General features: G+C 48.8%; 1 protein-coding gene across 1 annotated transcript in view; it reads left to right on the top strand.

Annotated features, from left to right (window-relative positions):
• Nucleotides 1-4,419: 4,419 nt before the first annotated feature.
• Nucleotides 4,420-17,983, top strand: part of Top3beta (DNA topoisomerase 3-beta) — a 36,391-nt gene continuing 22,827 nt past the window's right edge. The window contains exons 1-6 of the mRNA XM_077674167.1: nucleotides 4,420-4,750; nucleotides 5,248-5,325; nucleotides 5,428-5,550; nucleotides 6,135-6,302; nucleotides 7,778-7,912; nucleotides 15,136-15,248. Coding sequence (XP_077530293.1) covers nucleotides 4,517-4,750; nucleotides 5,248-5,325; nucleotides 5,428-5,550; nucleotides 6,135-6,302; nucleotides 7,778-7,912; nucleotides 15,136-15,248 — 851 coding nt within the window. The 5' untranslated portion in view covers nucleotides 4,420-4,516. The remainder of the gene's footprint in view (nucleotides 4,751-5,247; nucleotides 5,326-5,427; nucleotides 5,551-6,134; nucleotides 6,303-7,777; nucleotides 7,913-15,135; nucleotides 15,249-17,983) is intronic.

Below are 17,983 nucleotides of genomic sequence, written 5' to 3'. Positions count from 1 at the left end.
AATGCAGTGGAGCGCGCGCCTGGCTTTACGCGAAACTGTGACGCGCGTATGCTTCTCAAAGACCCTTTGACCGTGCACTTCAGCGACCACAAGGGGGTGATTGTGGCCGTCAGGTACAACGATAACACAAACAGGTGTTGATGAATGAATAAATGGTTACGTCACACTCTCGTTTCTCTTCATTAAGTACGCCATTAATAATAATTACTCGCACCGCACTCATCGGTGCACCCAATGCATTCGCATTTCCGCACGATCCCCTTCGGGGAGGTGGGGGGATTTTTTTTTTTTTTGAGAAGGTGGCGGTCCCGGTGGATGGGGGTACCCCCAGTCGCCTTCCCGACTTGGCCGCCAAGGTGCAGCTTGGAATCCCGGGCCTGCGCAGAAAGAGGCGCACGTCCCACTGCGTACAGATGCAGCTGGCCTAGGCCGTCGTCTGGGGCGAGCTGGAGGGCCACACCCTGGTTTGTTCGGACGGCTCGGTGCAACAGCGGCAGGGCTCGGTCGCAGCGGCCGCCGTTCCGGGGGGGGGAGGGGGGGGGGGAGGAGGGAGGGGGGGGCGCCTGACAGTACCGGCTGCGCTAAGCTGCATCCTCAGCCACAGCCGAGCTGGTGGGCGTCAGCCTGGGCCTCGACCTGCTGATAGAGCTGGAGCCCACCCCCGAGCGATGTGCCCTGCTGTGTGACTCACGGGTGGCCCTGCTGCGGATCCGGGGCGGCCGACCCGTGCTCGCTCCTGGTGCGTGGAGTCCGCAAGGAGGTGGCAGCTGGCCGACAGGGACGCCCGGCTGCAGCTGCATGCAGTGGGTGCCTGGCCACATCAGGCTCCAAGGCAATGAACTGGCGGACGAGGTGGCTACCGAGGCCCACGAGCTGCCCCCATCGACGGGCGACGCCCGGCTGCTCATTCAGTGGCATGTGCGCGGCCAGTACCCGCACCCACGTCTGGCTGCTGGAGAAGTCCCCCCACCCGGGAGGGCCGCACGTCTGCCCCGACACCAGCGCTCGGCCGTCCTGTGCCTCGGTTTGGGGGAAACTCTATGGTGTGGACGGCCAAGCGGAAGCACCGACTGGAGCTCGCAGACAGCCCCGCCTTCCGGCACTGCCGGGCGCCTATATCCAGTCTCTGCCGTACCTGCGCTTCGACTGTCCGGAGTTTGCGACAAGGAGGCCGGAGATGCTGACCGCGCGCACTGCGGGGCGTGCGGCCGCTGGACCAGCTGCTGTGGCCGCCGGGTTCTGCCAGGGAGCGGGACGGTGTCCACGAGCCTCTGGGCTGCTACGTAGAGGCATCGTGACTCATATCCCAGCACTCCGGTACCGGGCCCAGTGACTAGACACCAAAAACTGTGGGCAGGGGACCCAATCACTGCCGTTTTTTTTTTCACCCAACTCTCTTGGCGTGAGCGTGTGTATGTGTTTTTTATTAATAATGCAGTAATCCCTCGCTATAACGAAGTCGCTTTACTCAAATATCGCTTTATTCGAAATTTCTGGTCCCAATCCCAAACGCATGCATTTTAGGCCGCATTACTCGAAGCGCGCGAAGGGGCGAGCGGAGGCGTTGCCGAGCGGCAGCGACTAGAGCTGCTAGAGCCACTAAAAGCTACGACCCAGCGGCGAGTCAGGCGATCAACATGGCGGGATAACAAGCTGGTGTTTCTCCGGCGATTTTCTCAAGTCATGCTCGATTCGCGCCATCCTACTTTAGACAAACGGTCCAAATGCGTGGTAGGGTGATTGAATTTTGTTCTTAGACATCGTTGAATGGCGTGGACGCGACGGTGCGTGAACACTGACACTCGAAGCGTACAAGTAGCTGTGTCATCGAAAGCGGGGCACGTGCCGGAAAACTTTTGTTTTGCAAACTTCGCGGCTGCACATCTCGGGAAAAAAATTGCCCAGTGATCATGAGCGGTCAATCGTTGTTTTTTGAGCTCGAAAAAACAACCTCCTACTCGAGCCACGGGATTTGCGACGCTTTCCAGCGCGAAACTCTCGTAGCGTTTCATGACGCTCACACCAACCTCCCCACCCCCTATAAAAGTGGCCACTGCCTTCTCTTCATCCGCTCTGCAGTCTGCGAGGCATTCGGACGGCAGTGACTGCTTGGTCAAATTGGAGAAAGGGTTGCTCACGCCCTGCAAGAACTACTAAAGGCAGCCATCGGTGTTCTCTACATCGCAAACACCGAAAAGCTCCTCGAGCTCGGAATCCATAATACTTTGGAGGAAATCATGGAAGCCCAGCAAGTAGCCCAGATCGAGCGGCTCAAAGGATCGAAGACGGGAAGATCCATCCTTGCCCGACTCGATCGGTATGGAAACGGCGTCCACCACTCGTAGCCCCGGCAAGCAAGAAGAACGAGACATCCCGGCTGTCATCCGCAATGCTACCAGAGTCTATCCTCTACCCAAGAACATGGACCCGACTCACAACAAGGATAGAAGAATGGACAGGGCGAAGGCCATGTTAGAGCAGCACCTGAGCGTTCCCGGCACCAGATTTGTAGACGCTGCAGAGTACAGCGACCGCCGATGCTTTGCAGCAGTAGTCATCGATGCAAGGACGGGAGACACGGTGAACACTGCGAGCATCGTTACACGAGAAGCGCAGTGTGCAGAGGAGTTGGCCATCGCCCTGGCCATCGCGGACCCAGAAACAACGACCGTGCTAAGTGACTCCAAAAGTGCAGTGCGTAACTTCTCCAAAGGCCGGATGTGTTGTGGAGCAGTGCGGTTGCTCGAATCGGTGAACATCGACGGACGTAAGGTAGCAGTCAAGTGGTTCCCCGCTCACGCAGGGAACGATGTGTCAGAATCGGCTGCCAACCACAACGAGACGGCAAATTCAGTGGCGCGAGAATTAGCAGGCCGCGCGGCTGTAATGGATTCGTCTGTAGAGTGGTGGACGGAGACAAAGGATAGGTACTATACCTTTCAGGGTATCACTAAGTATTACAGGAACAACAGGAGGGTGCTGGCACCGCCTCACCCCGAGTTGACTAGAGAACAAGCGTCTACGTTCAGACAGCTACAGACGAATTCATTAATGACCCCGGTCATTATGAAACATATCCAACCAGAACTCTACACGGACGACAAGTGTGTGTTGTGCAGTAACTCCAGGGCAACAGCCGCCCATTTATTATGGGATTGTGAAGTGCGACCACACGAAGCTTCAACCAGGACCGACCTTCCGCCGTGGTTACAAGACGCCATACGCAGTTACGACAAGGACATTCAACTCTCAGCCGTCCAGCAGGTCCTAACGGCTCTCGAACGGCAGCACCGGAGAGAAAGCTGCGGGCCGACGCCCTCCCTTCGGGGACAAGAGTGTCCACCCCCGCAGTGAGTAGCGAAAGTGTTGCTTAGTGGAATGCCACCAGGATAGACGAGTGGCTACGTCCGGGCGTAGTGGAGACATTACGCCTGTTGCCGGCGATCTTTAAAGCCTATTTCACTTCACTACTACTACTAGGTGATTCGGGTGAAAAGGAAAGGAAGTGCACTGGGGATATTATTGAACCCAACTGGGGCTCACCTGCATACAACCCAGTGCGGGGGGAGGTGGAGGAGGGGGGATGAAAGATTAGAGAGGAGACAGGGGGTGATAAAAGAGATAACATGAAACAGTCAAAGCTCAAGGCCTTTTTTGCACCTGAATAAAGTTTGAATACACCGTGTTTTGATTCCTCTTAGTTGTGGCGCAATTAAAGTTAACTACTTTAGCTTTTCTCGAGTGGTCGCTTATATAGGAATACCGCTTATAACGAACATTTTCACCGTCCCGCTGACTTCGTTTTAATGAGGGGTTACTATCTTGTACTGTAGGTGTCTTCGATTTTGCTACACTCCCTGCACTCATTCAGGTAGTGCAGCACTCGCCTATTCGATTTTCGAGTGCAGCGCGCGGCGCCTGCACTTTTCTCTTCGATTTAACGACGGTGTAGAGAGTGCAGGATGAGTGCACGCCTTTCCCTGCACCTCCCAGGGAGGAGGTGCAGAAGCAGATCCTAAAGGGCAGGACTGGTTCTCATTCTGCAGTGGTGGCGCCTGCGCTGAACTGGCTGAACTAATTCTGAGCTCATGCAGAAAGTTCAGGCCAAATCGAAGAGACCTTATATCTCTTCCTTGTCTCTCGTATCCACCTTTCTGACATCCCCTCCTTTCCCTCCCCCCACCATCCGGTGTTCTGGTGCCCACCCCTAGGTGTAGCAAATTGCGCCTGCTGGTAAATTTTCCTTTCGTTTGTTCTTGACAATAACTTCATGCATTCATTGAAGTCTGCACAACTACGCTGTAAGAGTGTTTTAGGGTTTTATTCGTGGTTTGAGTTAGAAACTTTAACTTATCCAATTCCTCTACCGGTATGACTGAGTCATCTGTCCATACGTCTCCTAGCAACAGCACGGCCCTCTAGTGGCGCGTCTCGGCGACGCTTTCGTCCCCATCAAATCCAAAATGTCGCTCTCCTGAAGGCTTGGTCGGAGAGAAAACCACACGCGGTCTTCATCATGAAGAACGTTCTTATGGTCGCGGAGAAGCCAGCCCTGGCTCAATCGCTGGCGGCTATTCTTTCCAACGGGAGCATGAAACCGAGAAAGGGAATAAGTAGCGCCTGCACCGTCTACGAGTACGTCGGCAAGTTCTACAATGAACCGGCGCGCTTCAAGATGACTTCGGTCTGCGGTCATGTAATGACCACCGACTTCATTAGCAAGTACAACAGTTGGGATAGAGTGGATCCAGTGAGTATTCATTGTTCGTAGCCTTCAGATTACGATGTGCCGTGTAAAAAAGTGCCGGAAAGACTGGTGCTCGTTGCACGTTGCGAGATTGCAATCGTACCTGTTGCGACGTGTCAAAATAAGCGGCAAATGCTTGTGAATTAGTGCTGGCGCGTTGTAAGCAAGGGTTTAATACGTAACGTGTGCAGCAATACCAGCATTCAAACCGCCTGAATGAAAGGGTCGTAAGCGAACTTTGCTTGCCGTGTAGTCATTATTAGCTTGACGTGAGTGTGACTCTTTGCTTTTCTCAATGCAAAGTACTTGAGTATGCGTGAGCACCGACTATCGGATTTGTAAAACTCTGGCGTTGGAACTCTTGTGTGTGCGAGGGTATCCACTATCGGTTTTGCAAAACTCTGACGTTGGAACACTTGTGTATGCGAGGGTACCGACTATCGGTTTTTTGAAATGTGGCGTTTCAAAATGGCTAAAATTTCATTTTGTTTTTCGGCTAGGCCGAGCTCTTCAATGCACCCACCGAGAAGAAGGAAGCGAACCCAAAGCTGCAGCTGCCAAGATTTCTTGAAAAAGAAGTAAGTTTGAAACGACGCATCCTGAAGCATCGCTGCTGGCTCGCCGAGCTTTCTCGTGAAAGATGAGGGATTGAATGTTGATGTTTTGACGTATTCTCATAGGGGCAGGGCTGTGATTACTTGGTGCTGTGGCTCGACTGCGACAAAGAAGGCGAGAACATCTGTTTCGAAGTCATCAACATCGTCAAGCCAGTGCTGAGGAGGCCTGCATCGTACAATCAACAGGTATGCGGCTGCGCTGTCATCTTAGGGATTCTACAGTAGAGGAGAGTCTCAAAGGGCATCCAAAATCACAGTATGTTACGACATAGAATGGGTTAATGCTGTCTTCACTTGCAAGTGGGAAATCTCTGTCAGAGCTGTCTCCTTTTCTCTTCTTTTGGGACTCCTGCTCAAAATGTACCTCAGAATAGATGGACTTTAGCTTATTGCTGCTCTCTGCAATTTATTATATTTAGGGTTTAACTGCATCTACTGCAGTGGCTCAGTGTTTTAAGCGTTGTGCTGCTGAGTCCAAAGATGTGGGTTTGATCCAGGGCGCGGTAACCGCTTTTCAGATGGAGGCTAGAAGGGAAAACGACCTTGTGTCAACATTTCAGTGCACATTAAAAGTCACCAGGTGGTCAAAATTAATCCAGAGCCCTCCACTGCATAACCCACGTGTAGCTTTAGTGCATTAAACCACGTAATTCTATTCTTTGGTAGGCTTAGCAGTAATGCTGAGCGAGGTTTAGTGTTAATTCTTTTGATCGTGGGCGGCCAGAAATTACAGTCTTGACGGCTTTCTTTGCGTACGACGCTTTTTTCAGATCATCTTCCGAGCTCGGTTCAGCGCCATCACGGAAAAGGACATCAAAGCTGCTATGACCCAGCTTGTTGAGCCGAACGAAAACGAGGCCAGGTCTGTCGATGCGAGACAAGAGCTGGACCTTCGCATCGGCTGTGCGTTCACCCGCTTCCAGACCAAGTATTTCCAGGTGAGGCTAGTTTCATTGCTAAAATCAGTCATTTTTGCATCTTTTAAAAAGCCCATGAAGACAAAATACGAGTCTGGTTCATTAGGAAACACTGCTCCGTACCAATAAAAATGGCACCAATTTTATCAGAAATTTCCGACGACTCAGCTAACTAGGGATTACAAATGAAAACACGAATTAGTGGTAGCTCACCACTCCCATACAGGGTCTCCTTGTGATGCTATGGGGACTTGTTTGTGCGATTGGCAGCTGCCAACCAAAGTCGCTAGGCAAACATGACTGTGCGTTTGCAGTTGGTCCTCTAGCTCTATTTTTCGAAAAAAGGCTAACGTGAAGCTAGCACACCCTAAGCTCTGTTTTTTAGTGTTCCCTCTTGCATCAAAGCTTCTTTCATGTTGCGGGAAAAAGTTTGAAATATATCTTTCATTTTTACCGTGTAAACAAGCACTTTCTACGGCTGTAATGAAGCTGAACGAGTTACGAAAGGCTACTTTTTTTTTTTCAAAGTCGACTGGTCATGTTTTGTCTTCATGTCCCCTTTGATGCTGCTTAAAAAGCCATGCAGAAAAACGCAAGTTTGTTTTATTCGAAAATTTCATGTTTTATGGTGCCCCCAGTGCTTGTCCGGCAGCAAAGGATGCCTTATTAACTGAGAAATTAACAAATTTAGGTTAAAATTTCGATTCTCCTGCTAAATTGTGTTTTTTTTATGTATACCATGATGTCACAGGGGTGCGTATTCAAACAAACTTCCAGTCCGTCATTCGGCTCTGCAGCCTTGCTTACCGTCAGTCCTCCCAGATGGCGATACCATAGTCAGCCGTGAACCGTTGCCCGCTGTTGCTTTGTTTGTGACCGTATTTGCACCTGGCTTGTTTTTGTTACAGTAGGAAGTGATCGTTTCGTGAAACAAGGGGTGTGCTCGACAAACATGGTCACGCAAGACAATGTCGCTTACACCAATCGGCCAGTGTCGTGTAAGACAACTCCAAAGCGGCGGGCTGCTGTGCAGCTAAAGCAAGCATAGTGTGCCCAGTACCAACAGCAGTGCGCATCGGTACTTCTATGTTTACGTGTATTTTCGTAACTTCTGCTGTTTACCCCACCGTTCTTATGGATGTAAAATGAATGTGCATTACAATTAAGCACAAATAGCTTGTTTGGCAAGCTTATAAGCTTTGCGTAATTTGCGTTTGGTTTTGCCGGCTTCAGCCAATCGCACAGCTGGGCATATGGCATAGGTTCTGTTGCGGGAAATGAGCTAGTGGGTCGCATAGCCATTCCTTCTTTTCGTAATTATGCAGCTTTTTTGAGCGATTTTTACGTAAAAAGTGGTGTTGGTATGATTCTAACGAGGCAATCTTTCCAATGAACTAAACTTGTGTTTTGTCTGCATGGCCCCTTTAAGTGTAAAAGAGGCTTTAGAATGTGTCTCACACTGGCTTGCATTTGTGTATTTTTTTCTTCATTGACAGGGAAAGTACGGAAACCTAGACAGCTCGTTCATCTCATTTGGCCCATGCCAGACGCCGACTTTGGGCTTTTGCGTCGACCGTCACGACAAGATACAGTCCTTCAAACCTGAAGCCTACTGGGTCCTACACGTGCAGGTGTGTTCAGCCGTCTCTTTTTCCCCACATTGCAATGCTCTCTGGGTGTTTCTTGTTTCAACTGTCTAATGCCCACGTAGGAGCACTTGCAAGCGCAGTAGCCATTAGACTAAAATCAAACCTGTTTAGGTCCATTTGCTCTACTTGAAACATGGTGGAGGCGGGTACCAAGTTTTAACTACTGCGTGAAATGATATACCAAAGTTGTGCTCCCACCATACTTTTCCAAGACGAGAGTCTTTCTTGGAGTGCTTAAACACAGAAATTTTGGTCTGTCTGTCTGTCTGTCTGACTTGATTCAGCCACCCGGCCAAAGTGAAGCAAAAGCTGCGCAATAGTCTTATGTATACCCACAGCCAAATCGAAACGTCTAAGTCCAGTGTCAATGTTCATACTTGTCAACATTGTTGAACAAGAACAAGACATTACACAAAGATAAAGCAGGAAATCAATACATGAGTGATGTTTGTAGTGTTCCTATGTTAAACAATTTATGGATGCTTGGTTTTTGCGATAGTAAATGAAATACTACATCAACTGCAGAAAACAGTCGTCTGCTGTTGCTGCGCTACTATAGCTCCTAGTGGCATTTCAAGAAATCAAACGGCAACAGCAATGAAACGTTCCCCTGGATAGGTTCTATGCTCCGCTTGGAACGCTCGTGGAGTAGGGCAACGTGGTTCTATAAACATTGTAGTAGGGTGCCTCAATTCACACGCATTTCTGCCGTACGCGAGCGCTGGCATCGTGGCACCCGACTTGAAGCAGTGGAAGACAGTAAATTTAAATTGACTTGAGCAAACCTCTAGCGTGTTTAAATTGGGAGGAGCGAGACGGGAGAGGACCAGCATGAGAGGTGAGTGGGAAACAGAAGGGAGGCATTTACTTGGCAGGGGCGCCAGATGATTATCGTCTTTCATCGACATTTGCAACGAAAGGAGCAGATACGTGGCCATTTTTTGGTTGTCTGTTTCCTTCGTGATCAGTGCTTACTGGCCTAGCTGTTGTAGAACAGTACCGTATTTCTTCGAATATATGGCGAGGTTTTTTTCCAAAATGTGCGGTCTCAAAGTCATACCCCGCCTTATATTCGAAACTCAGTATCCCAAAATGCCGATTCTGGTGTGACAGTTTTGGTTTCCACCTTCCAACCATTTCCAAGCTTCCAAAAGAGCCCGCCGACACTGTTGTAAATGTAACAAAGAGATTTCAGAATAAAACGCATAAAATTTAACACGAACGCAGGTTGCAGATAGTAATTACCGAGTTTCGGCAACTGCAAGGGCATTGAATAGTTCGCGATACAGCAGAGGCCATGGCAGCAGACGCCTTCGACCATGTCAACGAGCTGAGCCAGCAGTAGCCGTTCCAAGCCAGTAGTAAAGAGAGAAGAGGCCGCGGTTTGGCAGTTACTACCGACATCGTACAGATGAAGGCGCACGAAATCCCGAGAGAGCATGGCATTCCCGCTCTCAAGTTCAAAACCAGCCGGGGCTGGGTGCAGAAGTACATGAAGAGGGCCAGGCTTTCATTGCGAAGGCGGACCTCCGTGATGCAGAAGTTGCCAGGAGACTATGAAGAAAAACTAATTTCCTTCCAAAGACATGTTATCGGCCTGCGACGCGACCACGACTTCCTACTTGGGCAGATTGGCAATGCCGACGAAACTCCGATTTTTTTTTGACATGCCGTCAGCCCAGACCATTCACCAAAAAGGTGATCGCCAAGTGAGCCTGCGCTCTACAGGCAACGAGAAGGCTCGGATAACCGTGATGTTAGCCTGCACCGCCGATGGGCGGAAGTTGCCCCCCTTCATCATGCTGAACAGAAAGACTATGCCAAAGAACGAGGTGTTCCCGCAGAACGTCCACATTCGTTGCCAGGAGAAAGGGTGGATGACGGAAGAGCTTTTTCTTGACTGGATAAAGTCGGTGTGGTGCCGCACACCAGGGGCACTGCTCGCCCGAAGGTCAATGCTGCTGCACGACGCCTTCTGTGGGCATCACGGAAGGTGTGAAGAAGCTCATGGACAACCGACGGAGCCTGTCATCATTCCCGGGGGCATGACGAGTCAACCACAGCCGCTTGACGTTTGCCTTAAAGGGGCACTGACACAAAAATTTTGCATCTTGTTTTTTTTGTTGCGATAAGTAGCTAGTGACCTACTTATAACCTGTATAAACCTCATTTGCTTCAGCGTGCGACGGTGGTTTAATTAGAGGCATTTTCAATGCGGCCAGTCGCAGTTTCGGTTTCAGCGAGTGCCGCGAAACGATGGATTTTGTGGATTTTGTGTGAACAAAGCTGACCACGTGACCATCGGAGGGATATCACAGAGCATAGCCGCCGTAGCACTGTCGAATCCGCATTGACGGCAGTTTCTGCGAATGCCCCCACGTACTGATCTCGTGAGGCGCTTAATTAAAAAGCGACCGTGGATGTGACGCAGGCGCTGCGAGTGCAAATGCTACCGCGGCTAAAGAACGACGCGCGACGCTCGAGACGGTGGGTGGCAAGACGCGCGCTGGGAGCAGCTGGCCGGTCTGCCTACAGGTCTGCCTACAGATGTGTTCGGCTTAGCACTGCGGCGGATATTCGAGTGCCGCTCTCGTAAGCGGTGCAGATGGCAATTTTTAATGCAACCCGCCGTCGCATCATTAACTCCTTTCTCATGTAAGCCACCATGGTCGGGACTTGGGGACAATTTAGTGCAGCGGTAACAAGCTATACTCGAGCTACCTGCGCCGGCCTGGGCCACTTCGCGGCCGTGGCCGCCGCCTGCACAGCGACCGTGCGGCTAGCTCAGTGGGCTTTTCGTGCTTCCACCGCGTTTTCGCATCCAATGGTAATAAATAGTAATAGAAACAGAGTGCCTGGAATCGCTGTAGAACATTGGTTGCGGCCAGCTGTCCGATGAGCTGACGAAATCACGGCGCCTCCGCCGCCAACGATCGGGTCCGTTCTCGAGACCAGAAGCTCCGCCCTCCGGCCCTCCGATTGGAGCGGCGAGCCCGCGAAAAACGCCGGCAGTGTGGAAGCGGCAAACACAAACTCGTGACGTGTTTGGACGTTGTTTATTTACACAATATCCTCGGGATGTCGATTGCGCGTGGTCCTCTGCTGGCAGCTCGGTTGCGTTTTGCACACTTTAAAATTGATTTTAAATATGTTCTTGGCTGTATTCGCCACTGATATTTTGCAGATGATGTATATGTGTTCCCACCAATCTATCTCCGAAGTTATCTCGCCTTCAAAATTTTGTGTCAGTGCCCCTTTAACAAGCCCTTTAAGGCACATGTCAGACGGCTGTACAATGAATGGATGGCATCTTACACTGTGGCCCTGACGCCGTCGGGACGTCTGAAGCTGGCGTCCCCGTCTATGCTCGCCCAGTGGGTGGTCGACGCCTGGGCAGCGATCCCCGAAGCCATGGTTGCGGCATTGTTCCGCAAGTGCTGCATTTCAAATGCTCTTGACGGCACCGAGGACGATGACCTCTTTGAGTGCGCAAGTGACAAGGAAGATTCGGATACTACCACATCTGAAGACAGTTTCTAAGTTGGACTTCCGTCTCGCTCCGAATGAATATCGTTATGTGCAGATAGTTCATGAATACTTGGTTTGTGCTTTGCTGAAAGGTAAGGAATTTAGTTGCCTTTTTTCTTTCCTTATTTCGCCTTATATTAGTGTGCAAACTTTTTTTCTTTTTCTTGGGTCCTTCAACTCCCCCCCTGGACTTATAATCGTGACCGCCTTATATTCGAATAAATACGGTACTTTAAATATGTGAGCGCGCAGTCAGTGATTCGGTGAAACATAATGAAAATAATCATTTTCAGTTTTGAATTTTTTGAGCTCGGAGGTTGAAGATGACATATCTGAAGTCATTTCGGTGTGGATTTTAAAACACTGCACACACATTGTTTTGACATCCCAGCACCGATGGTAGTCCTAGTGATAGATGGTTTCTAATTTAATGGGCCAGTAATCACATAATGACAGGGCTGGCAGCTTGAGACATTTTAAGCAGCCAATGTTATCCTGACTGGTGGTCTGCATGAAGGAGTTTAGGCCTAGCACCATGGTGGATGATGACTGCTGCCACTAGTAGCATGAATGATTTCCATTTTGAGTGGCGACAAACTAGCTGCAGCTGCCTATGTCAGAGAGAGAGAGAGAGAAACATTTTATTGAGCCGGTGAAGTGGGAGTGGTTCCTTATTCCAGGGAGCCATGCAATGAGCCGGCAGCCTTCGCTCTGGAGGCCAAACGTGTCTGGGCGTCCAGATCGCTGCTGGTCACCAGGTTCTCCCACAGCTCAGGGGTGGGAAGGGGGGATGGAAGAGGGGGGAGGTTGGGGTTGTGCTTGCACTCTAATATGATGTGGGGAAGAGTACCGGGTTGTAAGCAGAATTGTCAGTGCATGATCGCTGCTGGCACTGTTTCACTGCTGAGTGAGTTGTGTAGAATGAATGATGACAGGAGTTGCTGATATGTACAGGGTGGTGCAATGATAATTTGAACACTTCAAAAATTTTTCCTGAGCGAACCGTTGCTCTGTTCATGCTCAAATTTCACAAAAAGGTCACATTTTGTGGTCTATTTTGTTCGACACCGGGAACAAATACAGTACTTACCTGTTTATTCTGGAAATAAATACACACGATTTTCGCCTAAGGAGAAAAATGGTGGCCGATTTGGACGTCCGAGCCAGCACACACGTTGATCTTGAAACGACAGCGCCACCTGGGGTATGCAGAGAGAAACGCACGTTTGGTATTCATGGTAGGAAGAAGCCAAATGGTGTAGCAGACGATCAGAAAATCTCTTTCGTCCCTAGTTTACGATGATCACAAATACTTGCATAACAGCTGATGCCAAACATAATAGAATATTCCCATGGTTCATCGTTACCAACAAATGTTGGATGTTTCCTCACCTGCTTTTACATTTTCTGATCGTCTGCTGCCCCATTTGGCTCCTTCCTACCGTGAATTTCAGACGTGTGTTTCACTCTGCATACCCCAGGTGGCGCAGTCATTCCAAGATCAACTTGTGCTGGCTCGCACGTCCAAATCAGCCGCCATTTTCCCGTAGGCAGAAATTGCGTTTATTTATTTTCAGAATAAACAGAAAAGTACCGTAGTTGTTCCCGGTGTAGAACAAAATAGACCACAAAATGCGACCTCTGTGTGAAATCTGAGCGTGAACAGAGCAACGGTTCGCTCAGGAAAAATTTTTAAAGTGTTCCAATTATCGTTGCAACACCCTGTATACATGAAAGACACTCGACTACATCATGTTGTTTTGATGGAACATCACGTTGATGTTGATGTTGTGAGGTGCCGTGGACTGAGCTGTTTCATTGGTGCTGTGTGACGGAAATGAAATTAACCCCGGAGGGTCAAACTTTTTTTTGCCAAATGCGACCCCCTGGGGTCAATCTTTTTACTGCTGATTTAAATTCTGTGGATGAATCTATTTTGAGAAAAAATTATCGTAATTTTTTTTAGGGTGACCATATGGTGACAGAAAAATTGTCTGATTGTCTGTTTTGTTGCATACAAGTCGTTTATTCATGAGTAACACAAAAAAAATTATAAGAAAGTTGTGCAGCGCTAAGCGGGAAGCGCCCAGAGGATGAAACTGAAACTAGCCGCTGCGCACCTGCGCGGGACCGGATGTGCAAGCGATAGCCGGCACACCGCTGTAGTAAAGCACAAAAAAAGCAGAGAAGAGCCATCAACGCAAGAAAGAAATTTCACGTATTTCTGCAGTGTGGCAGCACGTGCCAAGCGAGAGAAATGATTGAAAAAGGCGCGCTTTTTAAACATACAAGCGATGATGTACGTGTACGTCATTTACCATTTTGAAGGTGTTTGGAGGTGACGCACATTGACCCTGAAAGGGTTAATATATGTTGTGCTCAATGCATGTCATTAATGCTTTATGCTGAGCACCTTACTGTGTAAAGGAAATAGATAATAACGCCAACTTCCAAACTTGGTGTTGTAATTACTTTAACCCCTTAAGTGCTTTGGACGAGCAGAGCTCGTCCTGCCCAAACTGTCACCAAACTGCTTTGGACGAGCAGAGCTCGTCTTAGCGGAATAGGTACTGCCCTATACTGTTCAGGACGAGAAGCGCTCGTCTGCGGCTTAGATTGCGTGACATCCACTAGATGGCAGCATTTACTCGACGAATTAGTTTTCTCCTGCGGCAAGGCGCGCTTTTTGTATGAAAATATGGCGTGCGGTGGCGCCGACCCATGCATAGCTGGCCCGTCAACTAGAAAAAGAAGCTGTTCATTTTCGTCATCTTCTTCAAGTGATGCTGATTCGGATACAGATGTTTATCTTGTCTCTGGAAGTGAAGACAGCGATGACGGTGAATTGAGCAGCTCCTCCGGTGATGACAAAGACAGCGGGGAAGCGAACATCGCGACTGCTCGCGAGTGGATCCTGCTTTATGTGGACAATCCTCCTGTGAAGGCTCATCGCTTTCCATTCTTGGCCATTCCAGGCAAGACTTTCATATTGTCATCGCCGGGTGACATTATGGAATATATTCAGCAGTTTCTAGACGATGAACTTATAATATGTGGTAGACAAAAGCAATCGCAAAGCGGCTGAAAAGTTGAAATGCTTTCCTCCCAGTGATCACTCCCGCCTCAAAAAATGGGTACCAGTGACAAAGGAAGAGATGTGGGTATTCCTTGCACTCCTGCTATTGCAAAGGTGCTTAGCCTACACAAGTGAAGAAAGATGTGGCATCTGCAACTGTTCTATTTATAAAGTTTTTAATTTTTTTAGCAGCAAGTACCTGGTTTCCTATGTGTTCTTCAGAAATAAACTTTATTGTGTTGATTTGACTAACTGTGGGGTACAAATATTTTTTCAACATCGACTAGCTACTTTTTAGTACAATCAGATTCGAAATCAGCAATAAAAAAAATAGGCACTTTTGGTCGGGAAATTCTAAAAAAAAATAAAGCACTTAAGGGGTTAAAGGGGGGTGTAGTCTACCAGGCCTATTAGCAGCCACTGAAGCTTTAAAAGGGTGTTCACAGCGGAAAACACTTGACACGCACAATCGCCTTGGAGCCACTACTTTTGCTTTGTCATCACTTATTTCTCAAATTTGGCGAGCATGTGCTTTGCCTTCATCATGCACTAAAAGGACTTCTGTAATTAAAATGCCCTCCTTTTTTCGTTCTCCACGCAGGTCAAGGTGACTAACGAGCAAACCATGACACTGGACTGGGAACGAGGCCGAATCTTTGACCGGGAAGTGGCCATGGTCTTTCTGTCCCAAGTGGCCAACGTCAAGGAAGCTATGTAAGTGTCCAAAGTGGTTCTTGCCCAAGGACGTCTTGGAGGTGAAGTCCTTCTATGCCTGATGTTTTTACGTTGTAAAAATTACCTGAAAAAAATGAACTTTACCACCGGGAAAAAGAGAATAGTGTTATTTGTGCTGCTGAGCACGAGGGTTCGACTCTTGGCCGCGGTGGCTGCTTTTCTGATGGAGGCCTAAAGCAAGAACGTCCATGTGTTCGAGATTTGGGTGCACATTTAGGAGCGACACTGCTCTTAAAATAGCTCCTCTTAATTTTGAAGTAAGCTCTGTGAAACTTGCCAGTCTTGCTGCTTTTTACCGCTGATTTCAAATATGCCATCATTTTTTGAGTAAGTCAATCAGTTCCCAAGATAATTAAAGATAGCTTGTCATTTTTGGAGGAACAATAGACAAAACAGTGTTAGCCATAAAACTCTAATCTCTACATTTTCTAATTCTATGAACCCTGGTGAGTGAAATGAGGGATTTTTTTTTTTTTTTGATGCACCGTTTGGAACTAATTTTACGGCTGGCTCATTCAACCTTGGTGGCACCAGTGGCAAGTAACTATTTCGAATGCTCATTTCAAACACCAAAGTTTAATTAGCTGTAAAATTCATTCCAAGCGACACTCACCAGGGTTCATAGTATTGAAAAATGTAAAGATTATAGTTTTATGGCTAACACTATTTTGTCCATTGCTCCTCCAAAAATGACTAATTATCTCTAATTATCTTGGGAACTGATTGATTTACTCAGAAAATAATAGCGTATTTGAAATCAGTGCGAAAAAAGCAGCAAGACTGGCAAGTTTCAAAGAGTTTACTTAAAAATTAAAACAAATTGTGTAAAGAGCCATGTCCCCCCTTAAAGATAAAGATCCCCAGGTGGTTGAAATTAATCCGGAGCCCCCCACTACAGCGCGCCTCGTCGCCTGTGAAGCGTCGGTGCGTTAAACCCCGCAATCAATCAATCAAGATTAATATTATCTTCACCCCCTCTTCTTTTTTACGGTGATGCCTAGAGCTGGCTGTAATTAAGCAACTGTTAATGCAATTACCAGTGTTAAAAAGTGTTCACACTCAGGAAACGCAGAAGGTTTTTAAATAGCTGCCCTTAAAAGCAGTTTTTCGAGCAGATTGAAGGTGTTTGTAAAAGCACCGCCCACCTTTGCATATTGGGCATGGGCAATGTGTGATACCGTCAGCCACGTACCCACAGATGGCACATCTCCATGCACTCAATAGACCTTTCCAGAAACTGCAGCGCCGCTCCTTCCCCTGGCGGGCCCACGCAAGGCGCCATGGGAACTGCGTGCGCGCGCGGTGCGAGCGGCGACGGGGTGGTTGCGCCGCGCGCCGCGTGCGCGGAGCGAACCCGTCAAAGGACTAAGTTTAAGTAGAGTGAAATGCTGTGCTTTCAAAGTTATGTTCCGCATCAAAGAAAGCATCTTTAAACCAGAGAACCCAGAATAAGAAATAAACTCCGCATCCTTCTGAAACTGCCTGCACCGCATGAGAACCTTTTGTCGTCTGCTAGCTACGTCGTCTGCTAGCTTGCAGAGTGGAACCAGCTGCTGACAGTTGAAAAGCGTCTGCGCGCTCCTGGCGGCCCGCGGAAAAAGTGACATTCCTCAACGCGAGGAAATAGAAAACAAATGTGACACTTGAGCTCCCCGAGAAAAATACGAATAACCAGCTCTTGCTTCCGGCAGCCCTAGGAGGGGGGGGGGGAGACGAGTGGGAAAACGAAGAAGCCCATATCGTGTGCACACGTTATTCGTGATGCATTTCCGCATGTATAAAGCTACACTCGTTTACGACCTGCCTTGGTGATTGTAGAGACTCTGGCTATACTGACAATATGGCGCCAAAGAAGCTGCAGGAGGCGGACAAACGTGCTGTGTGCTCGGTTGGGACAACAATACGCTACGAGACCGGCAAGTTTCGTTGCACAAGTTTCCGAAGGACAAGAAAATTAAATAGGATTAATGTGTTCGCCGGATAAATCGCCACGGTCGTGATGGCCGATTCGCTTTGTGGGAGGCGTCCGAGCATCACAGGATATGTGGAGCCCATTTCAACGCGAGCAGACGCAAATGTTACATGGACCGTGTGCGACCATTTTTCCACACCGGGTCTTCACCGAGAGGTGTTGTCCGGTAAAGACAGCTAAGCCCAGCATTATAACGTAAATTATGCTTTTTATGTTTTGTTTCCTAGCTGCCGCGAAGTGAACGAAACGCCGCCCTACTAAGTGCCCGTACTGCTTCCAGGCATCCAAGACGAACTAGTGATATGCAGCACTGCCGAGATACTCCTGTCAGCTCAGAGTAATCAACGCCCGTTTTGTAATAAATTTTAGCACAAATGGCGCAACAAAGCGATAAAGCAATGCTTTCGCTCCAGCAGACAACGATGAGGTTTCTCTAACGACAGCGACTAGTTGCCTGCAGCCCATTTCCTGCGGCATTGGAGGAACGGGGTATCAGATTGCTGTTGTGAGTTCAGCATTTAGACTATTTCTTTTCGGTCGCTCATTGTGGAATTATTTCCCACTTTTAAGGTGTGGTGTGCTTCCTGTGTGAAAACAAAGGAGGCAGCTCGCCATAGCTGACCCAGGATTCTTGATCGAAGATGAGCTCCGTGAACCTGCAGCGTTAAATACCCCCCATGTAAAATGGTCGGCGTCAACTGACAGTAGCGGAGCAAACACGCACACGGCAGATCGCCAACCT

Source organism: Haemaphysalis longicornis, unplaced genomic scaffold (assembly GCF_048455015.1).
Source record: "Haemaphysalis longicornis isolate Haplotype H1 unplaced genomic scaffold, Haemaphysalis longicornis Haplotype H1 scaffold_6, whole genome shotgun sequence".
NCBI classification, from domain to species: Eukaryota; Metazoa; Arthropoda; class Arachnida; order Ixodida; family Ixodidae; genus Haemaphysalis; species Haemaphysalis longicornis.
The sequence above is the reverse complement of the archived record's forward strand: the minus strand, read 5'-3'. Positions and strand labels throughout refer to the sequence as shown.